A 21,623-nucleotide genomic window follows, 5' to 3' on the forward strand; every position below is an offset into this window, starting at 1 on the left:
CAAGAATGCATTCGTAGACAAGGACGCCACCTAAAGGATGTTGTTTTAAAAAAAATCATAAATTCCATCAGTGTTTCATAAATGGCAAGTTTTGATGTTTCATTTAATACAAATAAAAACCATTTTCTTCCATCACTCTTATTTTTTAGATTTTTTAAAAATTCCCGTTAATCTGTGTCACCCTGTATTAAAAGCAAGGATTATCAATCTGGAGTCGTCGTAGTTTAAAATTTACGAACACATCACAAAAACACAACGAATACAACGAAATAAATAAGTTATGGAACAAACAACATCTGATAAGCCCTGAAACTATACTGAGGAAATATTTTTTTAATTCAGTACGTTGAAAGGTTTTGAATGGAGTAGCATTCGGCCGCTGGGATAAATTATTTCTTGTATAAAAAGGAAGCATTTAAAATTACCTTATTGCAGTACAAGTTAAGGAATGTTTTATTTCATTAGTTGGCACTACTTCGCTACGTCAGCTTGTCTTGATTTCTGCTTTCATTCGTGTAGTCGTGTGCGTGTCGTATCTTTTCTGCTCTTGTTGTTGACCCGTTGCTGTCGCACTTTCACGTTGTCCCTTACTAGAAATCAAACCAAAACATGGCAGACGTGGTGCAAGATGTCGTGGCTAATTTAACAGAAAATATAACGAACAGTAGTGCTAACGAAACCGGAAAAATTCCAGCAACCCCGGAAGGAATGGCAGTTGCATACAGTAGTCTCATTATTATGGCTCTTCTTCCCATATTCTTTGGGTCTTTCAGATCTGTCAAACACCATAAGGAACAAGCGGTAAGTTAGTTATGTGTCTCTTTAATTTATTTTGCATTTTTACTAATGTAATTATGCAATTGGGTGTTAATAGGTATAACTAAATATTTATATGTACTAAAGATTGTTGTAATTTGTGTATTAAAACAAGTTTTAAAAGTTAAAGCTGAAAGTCTCAGCTAACAAATACAGTACTTTGCATGGGTAGGGTACGATAAGCGGACCCGGTTTTTTATATCGAAGAATGTAGTCATCGATACATAATATTCGAATCTCAAATCCTAGACTATCAATCGATATAAAAGTATCTATAGTCCTCAATAACAATCATATGTTTTAAATTAAAATATGAATTTAATATTTACAGTGATCAAACAAATTATTATAACCAAAATTAGGAAAACTGAAGACAATCATATTTGCTCCTCTCACAGTTACAGTTGTTTGTTTCCCACAAAGTTCACATACGTTTTTCGGTACGAGTCCAACATGTTGAAGAATATGTCTTATAATTTTTCAAAGCATTGTCATGTAGTTTTCTAAAATTTAATGCCATTTTTAATAATAAAATGTTAGGCTAGTTATATAAAATTGAAATATTACATTACGAGTATTATTTTAAAGTGTTTACAGCTGTTGATACAGATTAAAGTTAATTGTTCAAAATAATTAATCAGTATCGATTGATTATATCGAAGGTTATGATTAAGTAATATTGTTTTCCAATTTCGATATAAAAAACCGGGTCCGCTTATCGTACCCTACCCCTTTGCATTTTAACCCTTTTGATCCCAGTGTTGATATATACTGAAGGGCTGCAGTATAATAAGCATCCAACACTTGAATGATCGATAATATCGAATCATTGATATTCATGAGTAGAGAATCCTCAATATAACTTCTGGAACCAAATTAAGTTATAGGCATTTCAAATTAAGTATGAAGTTATTATAACACTATTGTGAATAAAAAACAATCTAGGCTATCAATATTTATAAATACAAAATGTAACAAATGAAACAATTTACATTTACTCAGTTTTTACTATTTTGAAGGTAAGCTGTGTCTGACAGAAATAAAACATGTACATAATCACTGTACACGCTGTAATTACTACACATGGACAGAGTTAGTGCCGGTAACAAGTATATCAGTGGTAACCTATCACTTGGATACTGTTATTTCAGTAACAGCTGGACTGGATGATTTGATGTTACCATAACGATTCTCTGGTTTTAGGTTACTTGTAACCAGTAGAAGCAGAGGCAATTTCGTGCAAGCAACTAAGTTAGGCTAGGAATGGACTATTATGCTATGGAATGTTATTATGCGATATAAGTAGGTTTAGATTAGGTTATCGTAAACATGTTAGTAGTACCAATGTTAACCCTCAAAGTGCTACTATCGCACTGTGCGATATGTTCGTACCACTTCAAAGTGCTACTATCGCACTGTGCGATATGTTAGTTTTTTTCATATCACAGACGAACGGTTCGCTCAATAACGACGTGGTTTATAAGGCTACATGTAGGAATAAATTCCCTATCAAGTAACGTAATTAGAACTATGTAATTCAGAAGTTTACGAGGAAGAGTAAGAAGAATAGTCAGCTGATTTCGATGCGTGTTTGTCTGTTACGGTCGTCTCGCGGCCGACGCTCTGTGACGTTATTGTTTTGCTTCGTTCTTTTGATTTGTAAGTGACTTATATTATTGTTTATTGAGTAATTATTTGTGCTATGAGTGAACTTAGTAATTCAAGTGCCATTAGGCGCTGTTTTGATGACGATTTGAGTGGAAATGATAGCGATGCAAGCAGCACACCCCCACCAGAGAGTGACTCAGACTAATTTTTTTTAGTCTAATGTAAATATGTATATAAGCCATTTTTTTTTTGTATTTTTAATACTTTATCTGTCATTTTTCTTACTTTTACTCATATCAGTAACTAAATATGTGTTTATTTTGAGGCCATAATCACTATTCAACTACTTACTGCCACTTGTTGATGTGGTAAATATTTTAGTAAAATTTTTGCGAAAAAACATTGTTTTGTTTTTTTACCAATTAGTATTGTGATATGTTGTGCAAAAGGTTAAGAAGTGATATTTTTCTTATTCAGCATTATATTTGGAACATTTTGCATATTTTTAGAACTAGGACTACTACATTTTTGTAAAAAACTATACGTCAAGGATTTTGAAAAATAAAAATATAAAAAACTACACAACCGGTTAGCAGTACCAGATTTTTTTTATGATAAAAGATAAGCATTTTTATTTTTACTTGATCTTATAGAACATATGTTTGTGTAAAAAACCATATGTAATACATGCAATTTGAACATATGTTTGTATATAAAAAGTTGTTTAAAAAAGAAATGTCATATGCTCGAAAAATGGCCTAGCACTTTGAAGTGGTTTAGTCATCACTTGGAGGGTTAAACATATCTTTTACAAGCGCTCACAAGATCTGAGCTAGAATTTGAGTACCATCTCGAGTGATGTTTTTCTTATTTTGCCAAAAGTGTTGGATGCCATTGAATGCCGTACTAATGGCCAGGGGGTATTTCTGATTGGTATTTCCCCCACCTCAAATCAAGTCCTAGATTGTTTAACTTCTCCAACGTTGTCAGATCACGTTGTACGATCTAGGACGTGATTTGGATCGGGCAAATAGATAAGAAATGCCCCTGGCCACCAGTGCGGGCTTCGGTGACACCTTCTGCATCACCCTGCCCTTCTGGTAAAATAAGAAAAACATCCCTCAATGTAGTACCCAAATTCAGACTTAGATCACGTGGGTGCTTGTAAAGGTTATCTTTAAGTTTTTATATTTATAAAACGCAAGTATGCATACCCTAATAAGAAATAGTAGATAATAGCTGTTTTGCAGATGTCCATGTTGGTTAAATCTAAAAAGTCCCCCTTTTTTGGGGGTGAAGGGGGTTTAATGATCCCCTTTTTATAATAGTTGTTCGATTGTTATAAATGTTTTTCTAAAACATGTTTTTGTGTCCATTTTCTGACAAATCTTTTAGAGGTTTTGTTTCTTAAAACATTTGTTGCAACAACTAAGAAATATGCTTCTTATTGAATAAAACACAGGCCTATCATTTGTACTGGCGATATAGTAATTTAGTTAGCCTATCTATGACATATACAGTAACCAATATAAATTTTTAGTTGTAGAATTATGGAAGATTTCTCACCATAATTATGTCTCACAAAATCGTAATTTTGGTATAATGATTACTTTATCCACTTCACAATATATGTTGTTTTCGTAAAAGAAAAATTCTTTAAATTACATTAAAAAAAAAAAAAAAAAAAAAAAACAGAAAACAATTAGACTTTTGCAAGGTTGAACAGTATTTTAATAATCTTGTAAAATGCACTAGTAGTTAAATGAGCCAACGATGCCTCTGGCCATCAGCACAGGCTACAACAGCGCCTGATAGCAATAAATGAAAGACATCGTACAAGATAGTGCAGATCAGCAAAATATGAAATTCCATATGGCTGATCACTAATGCTGGTTGAGAGCAGCAGAAAATATTTCAAATTCACCTAACCATATTATTCTTTGTAGTATGACAGTGGTCGCTACTGTACAATTGCACAAACAGTTTAAACAGCACTACGAAGTAAAATTAAAAAAAAACATTGTGTTTTCTGATCATTCTTAAAAATAAGTGTTATACTTTAAGGTGCACTCGCAACACAAATTTTTACATTGTGAATACACAGAAAAACATGAATCACTAGCACCACCAAAGAGATAAACAACTATTCTGATTCAGTAGGTACTGATTTTTTGACTACACCACCAACTCTCTAGCCAATCAGGAAAAACAGCGTTTAAATGCCCAAAGAAGTTGTGCAATAGCCAATAGGACCAAAATAACAAAGGAAAAATCAATGAATAATTTTTCACCACGGAGGATGAATAAATTTCACTGTAGAGGTAGAAATCCTGGGCTAAATGACGAAAAACAGAAAAAAAGTTCTGAAAATGTCTTAAATTATCCTCAAATTCAGTTGGTATACCTAATCGTTTTTGCTCAAATTCTCATGTGAATATTGACAACCCTGTTATGCCCTCCTGTTTTACCTACCCCACTATAACTTTGAGATATAACCTAAAATTAAAACACGTTTTTTGCAATGTATGAATGTATGTGACTCCCTAAGAAATCTTTCTGGAAATAAAATTATACTATTTGAAGAAATTGTTAAAAGTGGTTTTATATCATTTTAGGTAATGTGGCTAAAGTAAACACTATCCCTGATATTTTTCTTGTAAAGTGTATATTTGTTCAAATCTTAAAACAATGAAGTATTCTGAAAAGTTTTTCAGAATAACCAATTTAAAAATTGTTGGTACTGTTCAGGTGTTACTCTTCTTTTCTATATAGAAAAAAGGAGAGACCGATTCTCTTTCAGCTTTATTCTACATGTTTTCATGTGCCACTGGCCTGTGTGAGATTTTTTTCAAACACAAGGAGAGTGGATTTTTATATTAAAAGATCAACAGTACTTCAAGCAAGATTTGAATCTGCACTATCTTTCTTGAACTTAAAAGTCCAACACCTTAGACCACTCGGTTACCGATTCTCCCATTAATGTAGTTTTTGTAGACTGAAAATACCCTTTCATAACAATAATATTGGGAATAATTGGAAGTTTAATAATTTTCTAGGTGTTTACCAATTTTTGTCCAAGAAAACCTACTGCCTTATATACTGGTCTTAGGAATGCAAGTAACAATCATCCAACTGAGCATAATTTTTTTAAAATTAATGTAAATGTTTAAGCGTTTTAAAATTGAATGAGTAGTGACAAATAAAAAACGTTTGATTGTTTGTTTCAGGAATCAGGAGAACAGCCTGAGACTATGTCACATAAAGACGCTGCCATGTTTCCTTTAATAGCTAGTGCCGCTTTGTTTGGTCTCTACATTTTCTTTAAGGTTAGTTATATTACCAACAGTAGTTGTTTTTTTTCCTTTATTATTATTATTATTATCAGAATATTTGTGGTTTAGCCAAGAGTCACAAGTGGATATAAAATTTCAATTATTTATTTCAAAGTTTGTTTTGATCAGCTACACAGAATATAATATACAAGTTATGTTCAAAAATGAATGGAAATTTTAAGTTTTTGAAAAAAAGATTTTTCAGTCTACATTAATGTTGTTACCTTCAAACAGTCACCATTAAATATTATGCACTTCTGTCAGCACTTATTCTTCTATTATTAGCTCTTTGTTTCAATGTCATCTATGCTTGTAAAACAACAGCCCTTAAGAATTCTGTTTATTTTGGAAATAAATAATGTTACACAGACCCGTGTCTGGAGAATGTAGAGGCTGAAGCATCTTAACAGTACTGTTTTTGACCAAAAATTCATGAACAAACAATGAAGTGTGGGCAGGTGCATTGTCATGATGCAAAAGCCATGGATTTTTTTCCACAAAATGGGGAGTTTTTTTATATTACTTAAAGCAAACGGTTGTAAGATGCAGATAGTACTCCTCATTGACCGTTTAACCTTGTGGCAAGAATTCATGATGCATTATCTCATTCAAATCGAAAATCACAGTGATTGTAACCTTCATGATCGACTGCACTTGTCAAGTCTGTTTCGGTCTTGGCGATCCAGAATGTCTCCTGGAATGATTATGCCGTAGTTTCAGCATCATATCCATAAACCCATGTTTTGTAACCTGTTATAAAATTTTCTTTCATCAATTAATAAAAAATTGTGTATTCCAATAAGAAGAGCTCCTCCTTCACGCTCCTCCTTCACTGTTACAACATGTTTCAATTATTCTTTATCGTCCTTGACTTAATTTAGTGACTCTTGAACAACTTCCATCAACTGCTGTTCAAAATTTAACAATTTTGGTGCAATACATTTCATACGCAAAATGATTGAAAAAATTTGCATGGCATGAGCCAATTGACATGCTAACATCATCAGTGACTTCTCCAATCATAATTCCGCAGTCGTTCATAACCATCTACCACCATCATGGGTTGATGGTGTGGTGGAGCAAAGAACCAATTCCAATCCAAACTTCCGATGAGGTATGGCCCACAAGGATTCAGTAGATAATTTTAAATGTAAGCATAGGTTGCACATCATTTTTAAGATCTGGTCAAGCAAAGAAGAATGCCACAAACCTCAAAAGGATTATTCATTAAAAAAAAAGTTTATTCAAAGATTTTGGAAATAAGCCGTAACATTAAGCTGAAAATTTGAAATTTGCATTTGTTAATTTTATTTAAAATTACATTTACAAAGTGGTTTGTAATCATATGAATATAAAATCACTTATTGTGAATGTTAAGACTCATATGACAGCAGGTCATAGCAGGTATTAACCCTTCCCACGCGACAAACGGAATATATCCGTTAGGTCTATTTTTGACCGAAACGCAGTAAACGGATATATCCTTCAAAGTCTATTTTGTGTTATTTAATAAATTGTAGTTGCCGTGGAATCTGCTAGAGTTCAAGGGAGTGTTGAATACTTGTTCCGAAAAGCAGATGTTACAGTTTGAACCTCATTGGCGTGTCGCAGTGGTGGGAGGCCGTGGCTTTGTCTCTCGTGGCGTGATTTAGCCTCAGTCTGCGGTAAACGGATATATCCCGGCACGGGATATTTTAGTGTTTAACGCTGTTTTGCCATATTTTCTTATTTACTATACGTGTTCCTGTTGTATTTAGCATTATATTATCTTTTTATTTTGTTATTACTTTATTTGTTGTGTCGTTATAGGCCTATATTGTTCTATGCAATGGCGAATCCTGACGATTTTTGTAAAATTTGAAAATTTATTAAAAAATATAGGGGTCTGATTATTTTGTAATACTGTATTATTTTTTATTCGTAATAGCCACCACTAACTAAAATAAAAATTAGAGATGGTAAAATGTAAAAAACTTTTAAAGTTAATTACGCGTTATGAGTCAAAATTGAAAGATAAATTCCGCGTGGGAAGGGTTTAAAAACTGTTTGAAAGGCAAAATAAGCTAGAAAAATTTATTTCTGACGTGGGCAAAACCTTAATGTGTTGTTATTGTTCAACTAATGGGCAAAGTTCTACTGATAGAAAAAACAAGCAATCTCTGAGAACCTTCCAATGTTTAGGTAGTGACTCCCATATTAGTTAGTAACTCCTAAATTAATTAGCAATAACAAAATGATGGCCATTGAGGTCTCTTGATCCAAATGATCCCTTTATGAATAAGGCATTGCTTATTTGCTTGTAATAATTTCAGTGTAGTTCAAAAGGGAAGAAAACCTTTAAAAACAATATTTTATCAACATTATTGAATAAAGAAATTAACTAATCATTAGCTTTAACTACATAATTTTTGTTAAATAACACTGGACTGGTTCCAAATTTTTCAGCTTATTTTAATAATCTTTGAGTAATCAGCATTTTAAATTTAACTAGATTTCTTTTGAAATGCGGTTTGCGTCATTCTGAAGAATGACCATCCTGAATGCTTGACCATCCCTTTAAAACATGTAAACCTATGCTTACATTTAAAATTATATACTGAATACTCGTGGGCTGTCTCACATCGAAGGTACAGAGTCTGTAAGAATGTAAAATATTTTTTATAGGATCATGTAAAATATATGAGTATAGTGTGTTACCTAAAAAAATGTTTCTTGGGAGACAGTACAGTATTATTTTGATTATTCACAATTAGATTGAGCTACATAAACGATATTTAGATTTCATTGCTAAAAATACTTGCCATTTTACATCCTACTGACTAGAGCTGCGAGTCCCACCCACATGATAACATCAGCTGGCTACATAAAAAGTAATATTTTACGTAATTTATTATGATGGATAAGATTAGAAAGAGATAACAACCTAGTCAAAGTTTCAGGTGAAAATGTTTTTTCACATCATAATTGTGATACTGCTACCCGGACTTTCAGTCTTATCATAACATGTCAGTAAGTTAATTATATTGTAAATGAACTGTAATAGCCTGTATAAATATAATTGTAGAGTAGTTCCAGAAAGCAATGCATCTAAATATGTATTGGGTTGGTCAGGTTGAGTAATTTAGGAAACCGGGTTCATAATGTGAAAACCTTACCTTAACATAAGTGTACTTCCTTATACTTTTATGTGTATTTTTTCCAAAATATATTTCATAGCCTGAAATGTATTTGATATACGAAAATATTTGAGTTTTTAGCAGTGCTTGTGGGGATTTTGTATTAGTATTGATTGAAACATGATTAGGAGGCCAAAAAGTTATATAATTTATCTTCTTCATAAAAAGTGGAATGTAAGATTGAAAGCATCAGGTAAATTCCTAGGCTTTTTCTAACCATCTTCTTCTGTTTGAAGTGGGGTTGTTGAACAATTTTGGATTGGAAAATTAAGTAACACCAGGGCTTACTTTGAATATGGCATAGTACAATATTTTGTGGTCCCTGCCAAAAAATTCAGAAGACCTAAGTATTGCACAAGTTTCTTATTTAATTCTGGAAAAAGATATATTTATTTTTGCTTTATCCTGGCATTCATTGCAAGAGCCTATCAGACACAATCACTTTTTGTGTTATAGTTTTGTGAGTGCCCAAGAAGGTGTCTACTGACATTTTATGTTCTCATCTGTGTGAAACAACTGGCTGACTGTTCTTTATCTGACTTTTATTTAAAATTTCTTATTTGATACTTAGCAGTTGTAAAAATTATTGAAAAGTTTTTATATTTTAGAATCATTGACTTTTACACCAGTGTTATGTCCAGGTCAAGTAATGTGCTATTAAGATTTTAATTTATTGGATTTATATCAAACAAAACCATAAAAAACTCATTTAATAAAATTTTGAACTGGTTAAGTGATATTCCACTATAGCCTAATATAATTTCTTCATTAATGGCCATTCCCTAATGAAATGTATTTGTTTCAGCTGTTTTCTAAGGAATATATCAACCTACTGTTAACAGGATACTTTTTCTTCCTAGGAATTTTTGCACTTTGTCATCTTATGAGGTAGGCTTTGAAATGACAATATAAATATATTTATAATTTCTTTTATATGGAAAACAATGAGATGCATTAGTTCTAATGTTATCACATCATGTATGATGTTGTGTTGTAATGATGTGTGTTTATGTCGGTAAAAGTACCTTATATTAATATTAATCTATTTAGTAACACTATTATAACACTATAATATTTAAAGAATTTTCCAATTGCTCCAAGAGTCTACTATAATATTAATCTAGTTAGAAAATACTTTTTGTGTCTTGATATTTGTTAATAAAAATTATCTTTTATCAGAAAAGAAGCTACTACATGCTTGTGAGAACTTTAGGATGCAAAATATATTTCTCTTCGTTATGAATGTTTAATTATGTAATGTAAGGGTATTTGTATAATATAAGCAATTATACGTCCTTGATATATAAGCAAAGCAAATTGAGGAAGCATGTGATTGGCAGTGACACCGGTGTGAAATTGTCAATGGATTCCACCAAGGAGTTTCCTCTCACTACCCCCACTGTACTTTATAGTCAGTTCCCACCACAAACTGAAGCGAGGGAAGAAAATGGCGGGTGACAGTGACAATCATTGAAACCTAACCTATAAATTTACTAATGAAATCTGTTTGCTAAATAAAACAATCTATGGGTAGGAACATTGCATAACTAAATATAAATTTATCGTTTATAACGGAACAAAATTAAGCCATAAATGTCAAAACATCATAGCTGGCTATTATCGGCAGCAGATTTGATAAAAAAAATCTCAGGTCACAAAATTAGATTAATTATATGTCATAATGTAGCGTATATTGTGTACTTTTATGTGGTATATGTCTTAACCTGGACTCATTTTGTATTTTGTTTTATAGATTTCGGACTGTCTACGTGCAAATCTAAGATTTCAAACTGATTGGTAGCCTAATAAAAAAAAACTCAGTGCATAACACCAGATGTATTATGTCATAATGCAGTACTTAGGTGTATTGTGTACTTTGACTTGGTATATATATCATCTTGGAGCTGTTTTGTATTTTTGTGGAAAACGTAAAAGTTCGGAAAATACATGCAAATCTAAGAACACAAACTCATTGGTAGCTCAATAAAGCTTTTCTCAGAGCATAAAACCAGATTTATTTTATGTTATTTTGTATTGTATATTACATACTTTTACGTGATAAATGTATATTGCTGGAGCCCTTTTGTATCTTTGAAGAAAGAATTTGGTCCGTCTACATGCAAATCTGTGAATCTTTGTTATGGTTTTCAAATCTGCCGCAGAAAATAGCCAGCTATGATGTTGTGACTTTTATGGTTTATTTTTGTTCCAGCAGCTGCTGATTGTGTAATTATAAACAATACATTTTTATTTAGTTATGTAATGTTCCATCCTTTAGATTGTTTTTATTTAGCAAACAGATACTTACTTACCTATATATAACTTACTAACTTACTTCATTTGTAAGTTTATAGGTTATATTTCAAGGACTGTCTATGTATTATGAATTGGAAAACTTAACAATAAAGTAAGAAATGGACTGCGTAAGCCTAGGGGTTAAGTTGTTAATATATCAATGTTGAATCCAACTATTATCATATTTGTTACAATGTAAAATGCAAACATGGTTTTGATGTAAGTACAGTCCATTTCCCTTAGTAAAAAAAGCTAAAAATAGTATTAAAAAGGGCATAAAGAATAATAATTTTGTTTTATTAGTAATAAATTTACTATTACTAAAAAAAAATGGAACTAAACTTACTGAATATAGTATTTATAACAGATAAAACACAGCTTTCAGTCAAGTAGAGCTTTACCCAAAATAACCTTGATAGTCTACTATTTTATACAGAAAAGAAAAAAAAACATCTTTCCTATAGTAATTGTAACATAGCCTGAAACATGATGTATAGTGAGTGGGTATGTTCTAGTCCATTGATAAGCTCGCTGGTGCCTGCAGCAATACCCAATGTTCCATTCCATCTGCGCTTCACCAAGGGCAGCGGGGAGGAGCAAGAGTATCTCGTAGACTACAACTTCACATCACATGATCTAGTGTGTCTAGCCTGCTGCTCTGTTATAGGAGCTTGGTACATTGTTAAAAAGGTAAAATTGTACATGTCAAGTTATTAAAATATCATCAGTAATATTATGCCTATTGAATTTTATTTTATAAATTTTGTATGAATATGAGTAAATTATCCATCCAGATGTTACTTTTGTCACGGTGTAGGAGTGTAGATTGGATTACCACCGCCACCTTAGCATTAGGATTCTGTGACTCAGTACCCAAGAATACAGGTGTATGTCCAGTCAAGATAATAATCATTCCATATTTCTTCCAGTGTAATCTCAAATGTGCGTTGCAATTCAAAATTCTGTCAGTTTTCGAATTACGGTATGTAATTAGATTTTTTGTACAAAAACTATCAGCTTGATTTCATTGAAGTTCTCAAACAACTTCTTAAAGTTTGCATTGAATACGAGAGTAATTTAAGTAAATCATAAAAGAAGAGGGCCTACAACCGAGCCTTGTGGTTCTTTACTTTAACAAAATTTTAGGGGATCCAAGTGACTTTAAAACCAGCACAGGTTGGCTAAAACTTTTAAATCTCGACACGGAATAAAATAACTTAATTACAGCTCTGCCGAAGAAGATTTCAGAACTAAACTTATGAATTTTGTTTCTACCAATGGCTTGAAGAGAGAAGATGTTTACAACTGTGATAAACTGAGAGGCTGTTACTGCGAAAATCCCTTGGTTATCCACTGCTACTCCAGTATTAAAGATTAGTAAGGAGTGTATTATATACAGGGATAGTCTGTGCAAATGCTAGTGGAGACCATACGCTTCCATTGAAGAGATGTTTTTCCCACCCAACAGGATTCAGCCAAATGGATCAGGGTGTTATTGAAAAAGAATATACAGGAAACAAGTGCTGTGCAGGCATCTTTTGGAGGAAGATAATGAGAAAAGTGTTATTCAGTTTTCAAAAAAGTAGAACTTAAAAAACACATGCTGCATGTTAGCAGATTCCTGGGACTTGCTAACAAAAGAAAATGTAATGAAAGTGTAGAATAAACTTTGGCAAGAATATAAACAATTAAATGTTGACACCGAAGAAAATCAGTCTGAAACACTTGAGAGTGTGTTATGCCAGTTCATTCCAGATTTCAAGAATGCAACAAAACTAATACTGTGGAAAAGTTGGATCTCAATAAAAATGACATGGGCTACGATATTCTGGATCATAACGACAAATTTAATTTCAATGAAGAGTAATGACTGCAAAGAAGACGCAATAGATGACGTTGTACCTTAACGTTCTGAAGCATTTACGTCGTTAGAAACAGAGATGTCGTGGTACGAAGGGCAGCCCGAATGCAGTCAAGTTCAGCTCTGATTGAAGCGAATAAAAGATTTGGCTGGCAGATAACGAATTTCGAAATTCACACAACTCAAAATCTTAAAATATTTTAGTGATTTCATACAATTGTGTTTATTTTCTTGTGTATACATACATAATTTGTAATTATGAAGTTATTATTTTTTTGTAAAATGAGTGCAATTTTTACATATGTAAGTACCTACATAAAGTGTTTATTTTTATTTATCCTACCATTTTAGTGTAACTAGGAATTTCTGGCATATGTTTGAAAACTGAATAAATTGGAAATAGCAACCTCCTAGTCCTAATTAGTTCTGGGTTTTGACACTGCTATATTTTACTTAATACTTCCTAATGGTTTTTTCACAACATTTGTTGTTTCAAAGCTATGTTTTAATTTACTGGATCCATTTAAGGAAATTAAACATAACTGGGTAGATCCGATAGGAAGAAAAGGATCAAGAATTTTTGTGTGCTTGTTTCAAATTTAACACTCTTACATAAACAATATATTCATAAATATAAGAACTGAGAGAGTTGTATTAACAAACCATTAAAATATTTACTAGTATAATTGAAAACAAAATAAAAGTCTGTTGAAAACATTTTAATTGTAACATATTTTTGACGAACTACACAATTAAGTGTTCCTATGCTGAAGATAAAATCCAGATAAGGTATATATAATATGTATTTATTATTGAACTCAGTATGTATATCAAAGGAACTAATAACAGATTGTGCTATTGAGCAATATAAGACAGTAAGATTATGTTACTGAACTTAAGATGGCATACTTTGTGCTATAGAGAGTTGTTGGAGTATGTATAAACTTGTATTTGAGTTCTTGTTAACAAAATTCAGGTTATTAAAATTCCTTATGAAATCCATTTTGAAAAAATGAGTAGCTATTGAGATTGTGTTTAAAGAAATGTGATTCTGATGAAAATATGTGTTACTAAACTTTTATACATTTTATTGAAGTAAAATGTAAGTGCTAATTTACATTTTTAAATGTACAGCGGATCATATTACGAAGGTACAGTACTTATTATGTTGAGTTTTACAAGGAAGGCATTGGAGTTAGAAGCTATCAAGTAGCCAATGAATTTAGTTATTAATAGTTCCTTTGACTGTTCCCCAATTATGTCAAATCAAATGTATCTTTAATTATAGTATTTTGAAATCTTGCAAACTGTACTGATTGTAAAAGTAATTATTTTTTGTGTTTTAGCACTGGATAGCCAACAATCTATTTTGGGATTGCATTTGCCATAAATGGTGTAGAATTGCTCCATCTCAACAAAGTTGTTACCGGCTGTATTCTGCTGTGTGGACTTTTTGTTTACGATATCTTTCTGGGTGTGTTTGGGACCAATGTCATGGTCACTGTCGCCAAGTCTTTTGAGGCACCAATAAAATGTGAGTAATGCATTTCTTGAGGACAAAATTTTGAGAAAGTATAAAGTGATGCAGTATGTTCACTATAATACACATTGCTTTAGATGAAGCGTCTTTTAGTCGCACTGTGGGTGTACATAACAGTTACTTTAGCAACAAATACATTAAATAAAAGAAATCCAAGAAAGACGTTTTTGCTGAAGTTGTATTAGGTTAGAGTGTTAATAAGTAATCTCACATCGGACGATGGTGGTGAATTTCACCAATAAGACGTGATCAGTTGTTTTCAGTATTTTGTGTGACTGCTAAAATTGTAAACTGGTAGGCTTCATTATACACTTCTTGAGTGCACAAAAAACCTCCTAAGACTTCTGTGCTTGCTTAGTAGAAAAAGAGAATACATATTTATACCTACAAATTTTATTATAAGGCTTTTATTTTAGTTTATTATTTAATTATGATTATAATTTTAATCACATTTTGCCCTTATTTTAAATCTATCAGATAAAAATAACAGATAATAACAGGTAGGACTTTTAGTCCTTAAAATATGCCCATTTCCATGAATCTCTGCAAATCCATTTAACCTTTTAAGTGCAGAGTTTTCAACATTGCTATTACCTGGTACTATTGGGTTTATTTGCCATTTACTAATCTGCCACCAGAATCTCCTGATTCATCATGTCAGATCAGTGTTAATAAATTGAGTCTACATTCCGATCACTAAAATCACAACAGTTAATGTATGTAATTTTGAATTCTCAGAAAAGTTACACACAGTTGAATGCCTAACTCACACCAACATACCTGGACAAATGTAACATTGATAAAAATGTCCCTTATCTTTAATATAAATTATTCTTGCTATATCCACTGAACCAAAATAAAAAAAAGAAATTAAAGAAAAATACACTAGCAACTTTAAAAAACCATTGTAAAACTATACAACAATAACTTTTTCTGTTTCTAAATGTCCAGGTAAAACTTCAACATGTGCTTTTTTAATATCTCCTTAGTTGACAATCAGATTATAGTAGCAATTAAACAGCACTACTGTGGATTTGTAGTAGTTCACATAAACACTACTAGAGGCCAATGTGTGTATCATCTTACAGGTACTAGAGACGTCTTGTAGTGAAGCAGTTGTTTGGCACGTAACGGGCGACAGTTGACCGCAAAGTAGGATCACCCGTGTTAACATGGGTGTGTCAGTTATGGGGTTAAAATATTGTGATAGTCTTGGCATACTGTTTTGTGTAAATTGTGTGTATCTCCAAGTTCTTAAAAATTAACACTGATATTCATATTACTACTGTTCATATATTTTTGTGCATGGATTTACTAGCCCAGACGTACAGGACAATTGTACATTTTCTTTAAGTAAACTATACTTTTTTCCTGCTTACTTAGATTACATGAAGTCCTAAATTAAATAACATAAAAGATTTCCTCATCAATTTGAAGTAAATAATTTAGGGAGTTTAATGTCCAATAATGGTCAATAAATATTGATCATTACTATAAAAATTAACCTTTTTATTGCAAGTATAATATAAACATAAACTGAAAAAGTTTCACTGTTTTCTTGTTTTAAATTTATAACATGATACAATGAAAGAGATTTTCTGCTTAATTGATGATTACAAGTAAATCAACATAAAGATTATGGGAACTTGATGTATTCAGTAGGTTTACGCATTATAATGAGATAAAAGCTTGAGGTCACAAACAAGGAACAGTTCAGAAAAGTGTTGCAACAGTCTCAGTTAAATCAAGGCTACTGATAAGAGAGCTGTTTGAGAGTAGTGGTAGTATTAGTAGTGTAACAAAACACAAAACACTCTTTGCTGATGTATGCAGCAATGTGGACCGGATTAGTACCCAGTGAGAAGGTACATATATAAATGTTTCTCTGGTGACACTGTGCAACGTCGACTATCCAATGTAAATACAGCTTTATTATAGTATGCTGTTATTACTTTAACTTGTCAATCCAGTTATGAAAATTGGCCAGACCTGTTGTAACCTTGATGTATGATAAAAGTGAAGAATATGTTATTTCCTGCTGTGAAGTTGCAGTGTTGCGTACAATCTTTGTTACAACATAGGAACAGCTGATAACATTGATGTTGTTTTTGTGATTAGTTATTTCTTTTTAATAATTAAAGTTAGTTTGCAATATTACTAATACTCAGAAATCGTTTACTACTAAAAATAATCTATATCTAACTTTCAATAGAGTTTCGTAAGATAAGTTTTGTGTAGTTTTTACTAAATAATGTTATTGAATCACAGGTTAGTTAATATGTTTTCATACTCTTTTGTGAAATTTTGACAACATTGAATAAGCTTATATGGTATTTGGAGAAGTTTTAAAATAAATTAAGTTCAACAAATGTGTAAAAAATAACATTATTAGGTATGTATTTATTAAGCATTTTGTGCGTTAGAAACACAAATAAAACTTGTTAAAACAGTTTATTTATAATTGTATACTTGTGCTCTATTCACAAATAAATAAAATAGATACAATTTCAACACATTAATTGATATGTAATTTTAATAAAAGCGTGTCTCTCATATTTTAGTTTACATTAAAAAAATATATAAATTTACAATTTAACCCCTTGTTGTAACCCATTGCGGGCCTAACAGCACGATGACAAGCTCAGGTAGCAAAAGCGGTCTGCGTTTTCCTCTCCAAATAGTTCTATTAATGTGTGATAGATCGGGCGATCGTCTTCACTTGTCAACTAAGAGTGTTTTAACAACGGTCTACGTTTAGAGTTTTCAAAAGTTTTATAAATACAGTTCGCAGTTGTATGTCGAAGTTGAAAAATCATTGATATGAGTTTACTTTGCTTTTTAGCGCTTCTGATTGGGTGTTTTTCCTCAGTTGTTATTATAATACTTTTGAGGTTAGTGACACAACTAAATGACGCAGACGTACATGTTGGCGGGTTTTAGTCAAGACAATGGCCCGGATGTTGTAATCACTTCGCCCGAGCCGCTTTATTTAGACTATGATTTAGACATCATCCCTGCCACCCCCGGAACCTTGCTCGCGTGTTATCGTTCCTACATCACGGATACCCCAGTAGGCCCATGTTCCATCTGAACGAATACCTTCACAGCTGAATTTTCTAGTATACAATAGTGAGTGATACGATGTGGCGCACCATTGCTGTTCGTGGCGGCCGCTGACTGTAAATTAATTCGTGCCTGCTGGTGCCATTAATTCGTAAATTAATGGCCTGATCGTGCCATACGATCCGCAATGGGTTAATAGTAATTTGTGCTCAATATAGTGCCAGTTTGTATAAGTAAATATTTCTTTATGTGGTAAATACAAATAATTTTATAAAAAGTATTTTCTATACAAATAAATGCAAATACAAGGAAACAAAAGGGTATAGGACATTTTAAATGGAAATGGCTAATAACGTAGTTATAATTTTTATAATATTTTCATTATAAATCCCAATGTTATATTCTTTAGTTTTTTTTGTTTGTTTGAAATGAATTAAACACTGTTTATTTTGCACATGTTCAGTCTATTTTACAGTATGGAATCATAGTGTGGGGAGGGCTATGTTCAAAACCATCATTGATCCATTAAAATTATTCAGAAATCGACACTCAAAGCAGCTCTAAATAATCTAAATGTTTTTCATCAGTTCATGTATATCAGTTGTTTATAGATTCAGATATTCTCACGATATGTCAGTTATATATCAGGAATGTGATGGATGGTCTACACCTATAGGCATAGAGAGGCGTTACTCGGTCAAACCACTCACAGCTACTCTACTAGGGCCGCAGTGGTGGGGAGGGGGGCGGCGTGTGGGTCCCTGTCATCGAGATGTGAGAATTAACGCATACTACGTGGTGAGTTCATTGTACAGGCACCTCCAGTGATAAGGGACCTGGGGATGAACCAACTGGTCTGTTCAAACGACTAATTACTACCTGGCTGCGGATGGTCGGCTCTGATAACACTGAGTCCCTCCTCACTCCCACTTACCTTTATTAACTACATTTTACTACAACTACTTTCAGTTGTTTTGCCATCGTGTCAGCATATATAACATGTTCAACATTTGTTTAGATATTCTTTTTTTTCGTAACTATTATTTCATTTTATAAGACTTGATGTGAGAGCTGAATTGTGCTTACTGTATGGATATATTTAAAAAAAGTCTGTTCTATTAAAATTGTGTTAAATAATAGCTTGCCGTCATACACAGGCCTCGGCCCATGTGGCGGTATTTTCAGTATAGTATGCTTGGAATTTTTAATTATTGTATATTTGAAAATAAAGAGTGATTTGATTTGATAACTTCTTTTTTAAATTTTACTATAAGTATTGTCCTGAAAACTAAACCTGCTATACTAACAGTCACCTTAATTTTAGTTGCATAAGAAAAATGTTAAACTCTTTATGTTGTTAGTTTCAATCATAGTATAATAGGAGATGTCTCATTTTAAATTTTAAGAGACAGGTTACATGTATGATCTTAAAAATCATACAAAATTTCATTCAGTAAAATATTCAACATTGATCCATCTGTACCACATCATACTGTTCTTTTTAATGAATTCCTCTGTAATGACTTCCACTTTTCCAGCAGTGTTAACCGAAAACAATCTATAATAAAGGTATTATTAATAATTACTCATAAAATCTTGTAGTTAGTTCTTCATTACTAGAATTGCTTTTATCATTCTTGAGAAATAAGCAGCTGATAACATTTGTATATCAGTCATCACAGTGATGCTATTGTAAGTCTGAAGCTAATCATTTACATATTCCAAATTTACAATTATAAACCTCTCCTGCTACAACACTAATAATTTATTATTACTTTGTATGGATTCTGAAACGCCTAACATGTGTGTGTTTTTTTTTTATCATGAGGGAAAAAAAGACAGTCAGTCCCCGCGCTTAGTCCTAAAAAGGTCCTTTGGCCTTCCTTATATTTGTATCCTCAGAATCTGAGGCTTTTACAGAAGCCAATCAGATTTGAGGGCTCCTGTTCTCTGATGTCCTTGGGGCTGAGGAGATATGCTCCCAGGAATCTTTTCTGAATTTTTGATATGGCAGGACAATTTAACCAAATATGCTCCGCTGATTCCTTCTCTTCTCCGCAGAGTCTATGTTCGTCAGTCTGGCTAAGGCCCACCCTCATAAGATGTTTCATTAGGGGGCCATGTCCTGTCATCTTCCCTAATATCAGACTTATATCCTCCTTACTCTGATCTAGGAGAGCTGCCCACCCTTTAGCATAAGGAATGATAAACAGATTTAGGTTGTCTTAATCCTGAGGCTCTACTCCAATTAATGTTTCTTATCCTCTTTTCCCAATCTTTTACAAGAGCTTTGCTGTTGGAGAAAGCTATCCCGCAACTTGGCTCAGGCCTCACCATTATGGGCTCCGCTCCCTTTTTGACGAGGATGTCTGCTTTTTTCATTTCCATGAATGCCCTCATGGCCCCAACACCCAACTGAGTGTTAATCTGTTATTCGTAGCCAGCTCAGTTAGAGCATTCGTACATTCCCAGACTGCTTTTAAGTCAAACGAACAGGTATCAAGTGCCGTTAGTGCAGCCTCGCTATCAGATAGTATCAAGTACTTTGCTCCTTTTGTCCTCATTTGTATGAGACCTACTGGCGCATGATTCTATTGCCATGACTTCCGCTTGGAAGAACGTGGCATATTTTCCCAGGGGCACTGCTAGGTTAACTCCTGGTCCGTATATTCCGTATCCTGCCCTAGAGTCAAGCGTGAACCATCTGTGTAAAACCTCTGGACTCCTTTTGTAGGGTAGTCCTCCTTTTTTAACGTGTTTCGCGAATGAACAAATTAGGCTGAAATTTCACAAAGATTGTTTAGTTTTTAAAAATTGGACTCCACTCTGTAAAACTGATCCAGATAACCTGAAGATCCAAAGTACTGATAGAAAGTATTCCAGTAACATACATGGATTGAAGTAGCCCAGATTCAAACTAACTAAAATCAAAATCCAAAACTAAAAACAGTGTAAACATTTGCTCTCTTTTTAGTTGAATATTGTATGGTGAAATATGTAAATGTTCTATTCCAATAATATGCTGATTTTTTTCTAGTGGTGTTTTCCTCAAGACCTGCTGGAGAGAGGTGTTGCTGCCAACAACTTTGCCATGCTTGGGCTGGGAGACATTGTCGTTCCTGGAATTTTCATAGCCCTGCTGTTACGATTTGACCTCAGGTAAGCAGTTTATTAGCCAATTTGTACAGATTAAATCATGTGACTGCACAATACGATATTTATGAACAATGTTATTGATGTCTTTCAATTGTACAGAAAGCAATAAAATTAGAAGCTCTAGTGTGAGTGTCTCTTTCTCCCATTCATACATGCACATAATTATAAATATATACACTCTGCTGTATTCACTCTTCAGACTATATATTGGAAAATAGTACAATATTTGTACCAGAATAGTTAAGTGTGATATCATGTTTTTTTTTATTTAATGAAAATGGTTCATAAATTTACTATTAAGTTTTTATCTTTTGTCCATTTTTATTATCTGTTACACTCAAACACCGAATTCGGACAATGTCCCGAAATTTTTACTCACTTCCGCGATGTGGACAACGTGAATTACCCACGTCGCGTATTGAGCATATTTTTTCGGACATTGGCCGAAAGCGAAATACCCAGAACGCGTTGTGGGTAAGCGAAAGTACTCAAGAGACGAAATAAACACGTTCATCGGAGATTGAGCAAAACCATAATACCCATAACCCGACGTGGGTAATCTAATTTGCCCACGTCGGGTTGTGGGTATTTGTAATTTGCGCAAAACGCCGAAAAGCCTCCCAAACACAACCATACCATAACCCTACACTAATTCCATTATAACAAGTAAAATAAAATCAAATTTTCCTTGAAATTCCATTTATTTCAATCAAAACAAAAACTAAACAGTAAAATACAAGTATCTTATTATTGAAAATAGAAAAAAAAGTTATTTT

At 32.8% G+C, this 21,623-nt stretch overlaps 1 protein-coding gene across 1 annotated transcript; it reads left to right on the forward strand.

The window, feature by feature from the left end:
* The first annotated feature begins 501 nt into the window (after nucleotides 1-501).
* On the forward strand, nucleotides 502-20,970 carry LOC124373494 (minor histocompatibility antigen H13-like). The gene is given in 8 exon segments (XM_046831861.1): nucleotides 502-801; nucleotides 5,652-5,750; nucleotides 9,738-9,820; nucleotides 11,743-11,917; nucleotides 14,435-14,455; nucleotides 14,457-14,622; nucleotides 16,405-16,409; nucleotides 20,729-20,970. Coding segments are annotated over 8 exon segments (867 nt in total). The 5' UTR covers nucleotides 502-609; the 3' UTR covers nucleotides 20,855-20,970.
* Nucleotides 20,971-21,623: the final 653 nt, after the last annotated feature.

This window comes from Homalodisca vitripennis, unplaced genomic scaffold (genome assembly GCF_021130785.1).
Source record: "Homalodisca vitripennis isolate AUS2020 unplaced genomic scaffold, UT_GWSS_2.1 ScUCBcl_5732;HRSCAF=12604, whole genome shotgun sequence".
Classification (NCBI taxonomy): Eukaryota; Metazoa; Arthropoda; class Insecta; order Hemiptera; family Cicadellidae; genus Homalodisca; species Homalodisca vitripennis.